The 11,335-nt window shown below is 49.5% G+C and overlaps 3 protein-coding genes across 4 annotated transcripts in view; 2 read left to right on the forward strand and 1 right to left on the reverse strand.

The window, feature by feature from the left end:
* LOC142045748 (early activation antigen CD69-like) overlaps window positions 1-3,325 on the forward strand; it is a 15,776-nt gene extending 12,451 nt beyond the window's left edge. Inside the window, exon 6 of the mRNA XM_075071684.1 lies at window positions 928-3,325. Coding sequence (XP_074927785.1) covers window positions 928-1,072 — 145 coding nt within the window. The 3' untranslated portion in view covers window positions 1,073-3,325. The remainder of the gene's footprint in view (window positions 1-927) is intronic.
* LOC116829194 (uncharacterized) overlaps window positions 1-9,852 on the reverse strand; it is a 32,263-nt gene extending 22,411 nt beyond the window's left edge. Inside the window, exons 1-3 of one of the 2 annotated variants that reach the window (XM_032787894.2) lie at window positions 9,490-9,852; window positions 8,765-8,866; window positions 5,956-7,244 (exon numbers count right to left, since the gene is read on the reverse strand). In XM_032787894.2, the coding sequence (XP_032643785.1) occupies window positions 6,937-7,244; window positions 8,765-8,866; window positions 9,490-9,721 (642 nt within the window). In that variant the 5' untranslated portion in view covers window positions 9,722-9,852 and the 3' untranslated portion in view covers window positions 5,956-6,936. Of the gene's footprint in view, window positions 1-5,955; window positions 7,245-8,764; window positions 8,867-9,489 lie in introns of those variants that run through there. The other variant, XM_075071682.1, reaches the window with a different exon arrangement.
* The window catches only part of LOC116829200 (C-type lectin domain family 2 member B-like), a 59,507-nt gene that overhangs the window by 10,764 nt on the left and 37,408 nt on the right, over window positions 1-11,335 (forward strand). The gene's annotated exons all lie outside the window — the stretch shown is intronic.

An 11,335-nucleotide genomic window follows, 5' to 3' on the forward strand; every position in this document is an offset into this window, starting at 1 on the left:
AATAGAGTGGCAAAGTTGTCGCTCAGGGTACGCGCGTCGCCTTCTCCCTTCTTACTGTACAACCTGCAACAGGAGGACCACCTGCGCATAAGCGGGCAACGGGCAGGCATTTTCGTCCCGCCAGTTGGTCCCATGCCAGTGAAAACCCCTCCGGATTGCCCCCTTCCTCTGCATCATTCATTCCACTCAATTACTAGATCTCCAAGTCGCATTATCCGGACACAAAAACCCTTTCAAAAACCTAATTCCACGAAGATAGCAAAATGCAGTATTGAATTAATTTGTAAACTAGACTCCATAATTAGCGCTATAATAACAGAACTGAAGATGGGATGGTGCTAACTACATAAGTTAACACTGTTTGCCATGTAATGTTTTCCCCAACGTCTCTGTATGACCTTCGTCTGTCAGTGGTATGAAATGGGTCATCGCTGATTTATCATTACATTAAAAACGATCGTCGTTACTCCCGTTTGTAAACTGTTTGTTCTGGCATGTGTTGCTCAATCATTCCAAGTTAGGTGTCGCGCGCCGCTCAATGCACGGTATCGTGTCGGAATGATTTCGCGCCTTACAGTCAACAGCCACGCGGGCTCCGGCCGCCCCTGGACGTAGCGCCTTTGCTCGCACCGCATAAATACCCCTGCCGACCGCCGCTCCCTCAGTTCACTTCTTGCCGGCTACTCCGACAGTGGGGAAGAGAAGGGCCGGTGTGGAACTGGATATGAGCAATCACCATCTCAGAGAACAACACGTTTTACAAGCTGAGCTAACCGTCTTTATCTCCTTTCAAGGCTGACTCAGTATCCATTCAAGTAGAGTGAATCCCAAGCGCTACCTAGGCGGTGGGGTCGGAGTTGGAGACCTGTCGAATGCAAAACAGCCAAACCAAGAGCCTGCATCGTTCCCTGACTGTCTGCAACCAAGCGTAATGGGCAGACGAAGGTGTGCCACCTGGAGGCACCACGTGCCTGCCACGCATATGTCTTCGTCATGGTGCTCCACAAAGCGCTACTGGATCTGCAGCAAACCCGATGGGATGCGAAGGGAGGACACGATGCCGGGGGACTGACGGGGGAAAGCTGGGAAAATGCCTCAAGGCCCAGCTTCCTGACATTCCAAACATCGCTCAATAGAGCTTGACAGATCTTTTTTTTTTTTTTTAAATAAGCCTCTCTTCTAATTTTCTCTGTGTTGTGGCCCCTGTATAGCCCTCTCCTTCCTGGTTGTGTAACTAAGACCTGATCTACACATAAAGCTTAAAACTCCTGAATGCTATAAGCTGATGTAACCCCCAGTGTAGACGCAGCTAAGTTGACCTAGCTACTGTCACTGGGAAGGCGGTGTTCCTACAGTGATGGGGAAAACCCCTTCCCCCACTGTAGGATCTGTCTGCTCTGGGATTATGCCAGCGTAGTCTGCTGCCATGTCCCCATACTGTAGACATGGATTAAAACCCCTTCCCAGCTCCCCCAGCTGTTGTCTGTCAGGGTGCGTCTACACTGCAATGGGGGTACGTGATTAAAGCAATGAAGGTGCAGCGGCAAAGGTCTTTACCCAGGATTCCAGCCTGTGTTGCTGCGGCATCATGCTCCAGTACTAGCTATATTTAAAATTAGCATGCGTATCTCGTATATCTGCATGAATGGCCACTAAACCCTGTGATTGCAATGTGGACATACCCTCAGCTCTGCTGTGCCAGCCGAGCAGGAAGGCAGCACTGCTCTGAAGACGGATTGAGACAATCTTAAACAGCAACAGGCTAAGACAATCCACAGCAAGCAGAGATGTGAGGCAGCTGCACACAATATCCTCCCGAAGGAAGGAAGCTGCGGCAAGAGACAAGCAGCCAGGCTGTGGGTTTTCTTCGACTGTTGCAGAACCAGGCTCTGTTCACTCATGCTGTCTCCCAACCCTGAGCAACAAAGTTGTGAGTTAAGGGTAAGTGGGACCAGGATCGGAACTCACCAGTGGGCCCTTTGTTGATGCTCATTCAGTGCTGCCTCCTGCAGAGGGTCGACAGTGTTGCGTTGTCTCGCAGATCAATACGTAGTTGCTACCTCTTTGCTGGAGAGTCTGCTTTGTGGAACCAAGAAGATAATTAAGGAGGGCAAGAAATGAGAGGCAGGTCAAAATGGAAATTGAAATGTCTGTATGTTTGAGTGTGTTAGGACCTTGCTGTGCTTATTGAGAGTGTAAAGGGAAGGCCAGGCATGCCAGAAGTTGATAACTAGCTAGGTGAGCCAGCAGAAAAGTTAGAGGCACCTGTGAAGAGGCTGTGGAGATGCCTAGGAGCAGTGTTTACCCCTGTGAGAAGGCATCCAGTTGTGTACTCTGTAGTAGCAATGCGTCACCATGGCATTCCGCTGACAGGAATTTGCCTACAAACTTGTAGGCAAAGCAGATGCCTTTTACTTTAATTGAAGCCTCTTTACGAGTTCGTGGCAGAGAAGCTGAGGTGTAATAGAACTCTTTCGATTGCGCTCGACTCTCACTGTGATCAAGTTTTTAGTCAGTGAGCAAAACAAACCGCAAAATCTGATTCAGGGTCAGAAGGTAGGTTTCCTGACTTTGCGAAAGAAACTTTGAACTTTTTAGTGTAGACATAGCCGAAGCACTGCCATGCGAGCACTCCCGCAGCAGTGCTTTGATGTGAGTGCGGTCACGTGTGAGCACTGGCTGATAGTTCTCCCAGCGCTCCTGGTAATCCACCTCCACGAGGGGAATAGCTCCGAGCGCGGCTCGCGGGGCCCTGAGCCTGTCCACACTAGCGCTTTAAAACACTCAAACTTGCTGTGCTTGAGGGTGTATGTAGTTTTTTCACACCCCGTAGCCAACAAGTTAGAGCGGTTTAATTTGCCAGTGTAGACATGGCCTTAGATAAGTGCAAAGGTCAGTGTGGTCAATCCCTAAGACATAGAGTCTTTAGATGCTAGAAGGGTCATTTGCAACTGTTGCTTAAGAGTTTAATTCCCCTCTGACTTCTTTGCAAGCCAAGTACAAGTACTTTTGTGGAGGACAAGATGCACATTTTCCCCTAGTTTGGGTATTTTCTGTCTGCATCATCTGTTCAGACCACGGGAAGCTGAATCTAAATAATTGAAATGTATGAAGTCTCACAACTAATGAAAGTTAATTTGTGTGATACCATGGAGGGTTCAGTGGTCACCTATTTAACGATTTGCTGTTCACTCTTTCTGTTTCATAATGTTTGGTATGACTTTGTCAGTCTTATAAGTTAACTGTAAAAAAAAAAAAAGCACCTTATTTTTTATTCTGTTGTAATTTGCTCATAGTTGTTGCCCATAAAGTTTAAGGCAAGACAGTAGCTCTTGTTTTATTTCATCTGTCTTCCATCCTTCTAACTTAGACAACTGAATAGTTTCTAATGAAAAGTTTGTCAGGAAATAAGCTGTAGTTGAACATTAACTTTTTTTGAAGAAATGTCATTTTCAGTGACTTCATATTTTAAAGTTTTGTTTAAATTTATTATCAAACATTAGGCTTCCCCCTGAAATTGTTTTTTCAGAATTTTATAAATGTCGTGAACTGTGGAGTTTTTTTCATTCTTCGCCACTTTCTGGGTGCCTTCCAATTTTTGCCAGGTGGAAAACAGAGTATTTCTGAAAGTAATACTTTGTGTTAGTGGAGTGAGGGTAGGGCCTAGGGCAGAGGGAGGTCAAGCACCCACCAGTGGGAGCAGAAGTCAACACCTATCCATGGCAGCTGCAATGAAGCCAGTTTCCTGTGGGTCAGCCTTTGCTGTTGCGCGTGAAGCCCATTTTCCATCTGCTTACCTTCAAGCCAGCACTGATTAGCCAGCATTCTCCTGCTGGTTAACTTCAGGCACAGCCCATCCTTCCTTTGTACAGAACAGCTGATGAGGGGAGACAGTGCTGCGGCTTCAAGGCCCTGAAACAAGGGAGCAAACCCCACTCCAGGCAGGACCACTGGGATCCACAGAGAGATGTGCTGGTGTTGGCTGATCATCTGGCCGTCATGCACAGAAGCTAGATATGTGGCTCCACCAGTCTCAGGGCAGTCTGTCTCTCCTATCCCCACCAGATTCCTGGTAGCCCAGCTCCTCCAGGGGGTGTAGTAAACACATGACTGATCTGGGACTCTCTCCATCCCCCCTGTGATCCCACTGAGGAAACCAGCATGGCAGAAAGGATTAATGTGTCAACTAGGGTAATAAGACTTATACTAGGGGTTATTTAAATCCCTGCAATATGACAAGTTTGATGCTGATTTCCTAGCTTCTGGGGACTGAGCACTTGGGCAGAAGAGGTAGGAAGGGGGGTAATGAAGACCCAATCAGCTTGAATGGAGACAGCTGGAGGGAAACACTTAAAAGGAAGAGCCCTGCTCACCTGCAGGTAGAGAGATCAGATCTGAGGCTGAACTTGATTTCCCAGAGAAGAGGTTAAGTTTGTGTTGCTTTGTGCTGGCTGTGGGTGTGGTGTGCCCCAGAAGGGGAGAAGTTTGGTAAGTGGCCCAGCTGAAGAGCTGGGTGGTGGGGAGAAGCCCAGCTGGGATGCTGAGGGGCTCACAAGGGGGTACTCTGGTAGGACGTGCTATAACCCAAACTGTATTTGGTTCTGGCATGAGCAAGTGAGATTCCCCATAGAGGGAATGGCAGCGGGGCAGGCTTGTGCAGAGCAGCCCTGGGCATCTAGTGCTGGGGATGGGGGCATGAATTAAGTTTAAGTCACTTTACACCCTGGTGTTAGAACTTGCTTTCCAATAACAACCAGAGGAGTGACTGCTTTACCCTGGCATAACAGACTGAAAGTGTGTAATACTGACACTTAGGGGCCAGGAGACATTTGATTCCCCCTCTACTAAAGGTTTCAGGGTAGCACCTGTGTTAGTCTGTATCCACGGAAAGAACAGGAGAACTTGTGACACTTTAGAGATAAGCATATGCTCAAATACATTTGTTATTGTGGGCTACAGCCCACTTCTTTGGCTGCATAGAAGTGAACATATATTGAGGAGATTATATATACACACACACACACAGAGAACATGGTAAGACAACTCCCACCTTTTTCAACTCTGAGAGGCCAATTAGGGCAATTTTAGCGATTTGGCATTAAGATGCTAGCCTGGCAAGGCTAGTTCAATATTCTGCCCTGAATCAAAAAAAAAAAAAGGCGGGGGGGCCCAAGCAGACCAAACCCAAGGGAGAGGTTTGTGTAGAAAGTGAAGGCCTGAGAAAGGCCCAGTATGAGGCCTGAACTAAAGTAGGGTTAAGACTTAGCTAAAAAGCAAAGTCAAGCTGTGAGCTGAAGGCCGGCTCAGTTCACAGACGCTGGCATGGAAAGGGCTGGTGTTGCATAAACATTTATTCACCTAGCATACCGAAGTGTAAACATGGTACCAGAACACCTTATACTGGAACTTTCCACAGATAAGAAGGAACAGGCTGAACCATCCCAATGACGGGCAATTGATGGATAGAGTTGTTTTGATCGAACCAAGTTGTACAAGGTGAGAGGCGGCACCTTACTACGTAGAGGGGTTGTACCTTGCTATGTAGAAGGGTTGCACCGGGATACATCAGGAGCGATGTGTAACTTGTTTGTACCTGTGTATAAGAATGTAGCCCTGGGGCGGTGTCTTTGTCCGGCCTAGGGGGCAGTGGAAAGTCCCACCACTGACTGAGCCGAGTCCATTGACTGTGGGTACATACTTTTAGTATGCCCTGAGTTAGGCTAAGAAACTTACAGGGAACTGTTACTGTATCCGCTACAGCAACTGACGTGTCTTCGTACCTTACTAGACTTTGTGGTTATTGGGGGTTCTCGTCGGGTCTGCTGTGTCAGCTAGCTGCGCAGAGCTGGGGCAGCACACAGAGGGAACACATGCATGCAGCCAAGTGATACCAACAAGGAGAGAGCAGAGCACCAAACCGGTAGCATCTGACGACACCTCTTGACAACAGTTTGCATCTGAGACCCCTGGAGAGCTGAAGTCAATACTCACTCCACTGCAAGTTGGAGCTTGTGAAAAAGCCAGGAAGGTTCACAATGGGTTAAAAACAATACTCAGTAGAGATCAGTGCCCCCCCTGTGCAAAGATAAATGAGACACTCTCTCTGCTGTATAGCTTATAGTCTAAACAGATTTTTTCCCCCACAGACAAGAGGGACAGGGGAGAGAGGCACAGAGATAAATACAATAATGAAACCACTTTAGAACAATTAAAATCACATTTACTTATGATTAAGGCTACAATTGCTGCATGGATACTTTTAATAAAAAGTCAGACAGGATGCAGGCAAGAAACAAATCATGCCTGCCAAAGCCTGTTTCCTGGCATTGAATTACTGGAATGTTCAAGAAAAGTTGTGTAGGGCTTGTCTTTGGGACACACCCACACTCACAGTCCCTTCCCTAAAGTGCTTATAATCTACACAGAGGAGTATCTCATTTTAAAGATGGGGAAACTAAGGCATGGGACAGTGGAAGGCCAGATTTTCAGAAGAGCTTGGCTCCCAGTTCAGTAGCTCCATGATCCTTTGAACTAACACCCAGCCCCACAGTCTGAGATGACTATACAGCCCTGAGTTAAAATCTCCTAGAACTGGAAGGGACCCCAAGAGGTCATTGAGTCCAGCTCCCTGCCTTCACTAGCAGGATCAAGTACTGATTTTGCCCAGATCCCTAAGTGGCCCCCTCAAGGACTGAACTCACAACCTGGGTTTAGCAGGCCAATGCGCAAACTACTGAGCTATCCCTCCTCCCAGTTCCTCACTCAACGTCAGACAGGGAGTCAGGAGACCTGGCTTTAAGTCCTGGCTCTTCCACCAAGTCCCAGCCCGGTGCATTAAACACAAGGGCATCCCTGGCCTTACATGGGGAGAAGCCACGTCCAGACTCAAGCCACCAGCTAGTGTGATGATCGTAGCCACCCAACGGCCATTCAGTGCTACTGAAGTGCTGACTTTCGGCTGCGTTGGTGCAGCCAGCTCAGTTCCCGGGGCTGTACCACCTCTCCATTGAGTGGGATCCCCTCACCAGCATCTCCACTGGGTTCTTGGGTTCCAGCCTCATGCTGCTGCAAGACCCAGGCCGACAGGCAAACGGGTGAGTTTGCTGAATTGGAGATCCCTTCTTCTTCACAACCATAATGGGTTATTGGTCTGTCTCCCCTGTGTGTCCAGCAGATGTAAAGTACAGCAAAGAAAGCAGCAAGCAACACCAGTGAGGCCCACACACCATAGTGGCCCCTTGGCTCTGGAAAGCAAAGGGAGGAGAAGAGTCAGTTTAGATACAACTAGCATAAGAGAAGGAGGGCGGCCCAGTGGTTAGAGCCCTTGCTTCAGAGACCAGAGTTCAATTCTTCTCTGCACATTGTGGATAATCACAGGAGATGTGAAGCCAAATATGAGGTGCTCAGATATTAACATGATGGGGACCATATAAATACTTTAGAGTGAGCCTTACTGAAAACAACAAGCTGGTCTCTGCCATAAAGATCTGTGTTTGTACAGCACCTGACACCATGGGTTCCTGGCCATTCATACAAGGTAAACACCACATGGTAATTAGAGTCACTCTGACTACAGCAAGGGTAAGCCTGTGTTGCTGCCTCTCATGATATTTGGTGCTTTCTTTAAATCCCCAGCTCCTGGAGTCCCATGATTAGAGAAGACTCACTGCTTTCATTTGGGTTTCTCAGTGAAGGTTTCTAGCCCTTGTGGCTGTGGGGAGAGTTTGAAAACACAGTCCCTAGAGGTAGGTGCAAAAGGAGAACAGAGGCTGAACATTGCAGTGCCCTGCCACCCCAGTGCGTGGCACCCTGGCTCCCTAAACAATTCACGAGGCCCCTAAGAAAGGGATTCCCACAAGCCAGCATGTGAGGCAGGGGGCTGCCTAAGGTAGCGAGTTGGAAATGCTGAGAAGGCTGTGACTAGGTGCCTCCCTCCACTTGCAATTCACAGCCATGCATCTTCTCCTGGAGTTAGGCACCTAGGCCGGGTCAGTCCTTATTTTTGGAGAACAAGATGGCGGTGTCTAGTGGTTAAAGCATCCACCCAGGACATGGGAGATCAAGGCTCAAACCCATGGAGAGAAGCAAAGACTTGAACCTACATTCCCCCACCTCTCAGGAACATGCTGTAACCACTGAGCAGGGTCCCTCAGTCCCTCCCGGAGAAGCTGTTCCACTGGGGATAAATTATTATCTGAAGAGCCCTGAGAAATTCACAAATACAAGACACCGTGGTTAAAAAAAACAAACCACACCCCACACTCACCCCGCAGTGGCAGCACTAGTCTCACAAAGCTGGGCCTGGCTTTCCACTCCTGTGTCATGACCTGGCGCATGGGGTCACATCACCGCTCAGGTATGGGGGTGGCCGGGCCAAACCAGGCTGGGGTCTGGGATCAGCCCTATAGGACAGGAGCTGCCACTGAAGGGTGAGTGCAGGGCAGGCTCACTCTCCAAACTATCCCTTACTGAGCAGCTGGACCCCTTCCCTTGTCCAGCCTGGCCTGGCCCACCCCAAGGCCTCCCCCCTGCTTCCACACCTCCCCCAGGGGACCTGACCCCCCGCCCAACCACGTGGATAAAACAAAACTTCACACAATTCCCTCCAAATAAAACAAAATATTATTTAAACATATTCACAGGGCTCTAATTATCTGACAGCCCCCAGCTGCGGGGGATCGCTGGGATCCAGACACAAACACCCCAAGTTTTGGGTAAAAAATTATCAGGCTCCTGTAAAGAGATTCAGGTCATTAACGCTTACCCCCCTCGGGAGAGCCGTTGGAAAGCATCCCTCGGCTACTTCCCTCTCCAGTCGGACTAGCAGTGGGAGTCTCCGATAGAGGCGGTGGGAATGAGACAGAACCTGTTGGCAAACAGTAGGGCATAGATTTCGAGGCAAGGAGGCACCATTAGGTCAGCTGATCCGATCTCCTGTATAACACAGGCCAGAGAACCTCACCCAGGGATTCCAGCATCCAGCCCATATCTGGTGGCAGAGCTAGAGCATTTTTTTTCTGGAAGTCATCCAGTCTTGATTTAGACTCCACAGTGATGGGAGGCTGCGATCCACAGGATCTTGCAGGAAGCCGTAACGCAATATCTAGGCTCTAATCTAGCCCTCTTGCCCATCACTGTAGTATTGTGCACCTCATAGTCCTTTTAAAGCATTTATCGTCCCAACATCCCCCCATGGTGGGGAAGCACCATTATCCCCTGTACCAGGGCAGTTTGCTCTTGGGCTGGAAAACTTAGGGCTAAGCCAGCCCCGATCACGGGAATCATCCCAATCCAGTGCCTTATCCACTTGACTCATCTGCCGCCAGGAAAGCATCCCAAGGGATGCCTAGGCAGGAGAACTATGCAGCTCTGAATGACATCCCTGGGAACTACACACCACTCCCGCACATCGGATGGAGAAGGCAGAGGCTGACTGAAACGGAGTCCCATTGGCCATAAACTTTGAGGCAAGTCACCTGAGAAACTTACCAGGCACCGTCAGATTGATACGAGCCATGCAGGTTCCATGAAGATCCCCAATGATTTGGTATTCTCCCGCCAGCCATTCACTTCCATTCGTCACAGTAAAGAGGAGCCGGTCTGACAGAGAGATCCGTCTCCGGTACGTGCTGTTGTAGTAGTTCCGCTTTCCTTTATTAGTTAACACCAGGATGGGGTGACAAGCCGAGTCGGAGGCGGCAGCCGCAAGAGTGGTTTGCATCTTACACAAAAAAGATGCACTCTTGGGCAGGTTTATTTCAACGTGCCCAGAGGAGGCTTCGGGCACGGACAGGTTATAGAGGGGACATTCTCCGAGCCCTAGAAGGAAAAGGTATATTAGTGACAAGTGGATCCTAAACTGCTCTTGTGGAAGCCAGTGATTTCACCTGGAAAGGAAGCAGTGGAAGTCAGCAGGTTTGGTGCAGGTCCGGAGTCATGAGCAGCGCCAAAGCTGGCTGCGGGTACGGTAGTTCAGGGCTGGGATAGCAGAAGGCTGCAGTTGGTGATGGAGAGGCACCAGAAGAGCCCAGAGTGTGGATGGCAGAGGGCTGCAGGTCAGAACTGAGGGGCACTGGCAGAGCTGTGGGGGGCAGCTCTGGGCTGGAACAGCTGTGTGGACTGTGGGTCAGGGTTGAGGGGCATAAGCAAAGCTCAGGGAGGGGGCCGGGAAGCCCAGGGCTTGAAGGAAGAAGTGGGGACTGAAGGTCAGGGCACAGGGGCATCTGCAGAGCAGGTGGGGGGTACAGCCTGGGGCTAGAATAGCAGAGGGAACATGGGTTAGGATTAAGAGGAATGGGCAGGGCTGTGTGTTGGGGTGTGATTGCAGCGGGGTCTGGGGATTGAGGGCCACTGGGTGAGGAGGGGAGCCCAGAGCTAGAAGAGCTATAGGGCACCAGCAGAGCTGGGTCTAGTGGACCCAGGACTGCAACATAGTGTATGGGATGGGTGCAACACGCTCAGTGGAAGGGGAGACAAACTGCTCCTGCCACTCAGCCCTGGGTTCCCCCAAAGACTCATCCCTCAGCCTAGCATCCCTGAGAGCTGCAGAAGGGAAGGGCAGATCTACTGTGAAATGCACCCTGCTATTGATAGAGATCTGAGGCTGCAATCCCAAATCAGTTCCACCCACTGAGGACCATGTAATCACCTCCCTAAAAGTCACATTGAGTTAGCAGCAGCTCCCAGTGGGACAGTTCAAAGATCCCTAAAGCAGCTCAGCTCTGAAAAAATCTGGCTTTAAGTGTCCAGATTGTACAGGGATGGGAGCAGGGGAGGGAGGAGCAAGAAGCGAGGGTAAGTGTGGATAGGAGGCACCCTCACACCTTGCCCCTCCCCCTGCAAAACAAACACCCCCATCTCCTGCCCTGGTACCCAAAGTTGGCCCATAAAAATCAGTGAATGCCTTGGATCCCCTCTCTCACACACACATTTACCCATGACACACTGTCAAGGTTCCTCCTCCACTCTGAACTTTAGGGTACAGATGTGGGGACCTGCATAAACACTTCTAAGCTTAGATCTGGGCTCACTGCCACCATCCAGATTCCTCAGTGTCTGGAACACCCTCTTTCTCCCAAAAAACCTTCCCCTCCCTGGGTAGCCCTGAGAGGCTCTCTCACCAAGTTCCTGGTGAACACCGATCCAACTCCTTGGGTCCTAACACAAGGAGAATTTAACCATCCCCCTCCTTTCCCCCACCAATTCCTGGTGAGTCCAGATCCAATCCCCTTGGATCTTAAAACAAGGAAAAATCAATCAGGTTCTTAAAAAGAAAGCTTTTAATTAAAGAAAGAAAGGTAAAAATCATCTCTGTAAAATCAGGATGGAAAATACT

Source organism: Chelonoidis abingdonii, chromosome 12 (assembly GCF_003597395.2).
Source record: "Chelonoidis abingdonii isolate Lonesome George chromosome 12, CheloAbing_2.0, whole genome shotgun sequence".
Taxonomy (NCBI): Eukaryota; Metazoa; Chordata; order Testudines; family Testudinidae; genus Chelonoidis; species Chelonoidis abingdonii.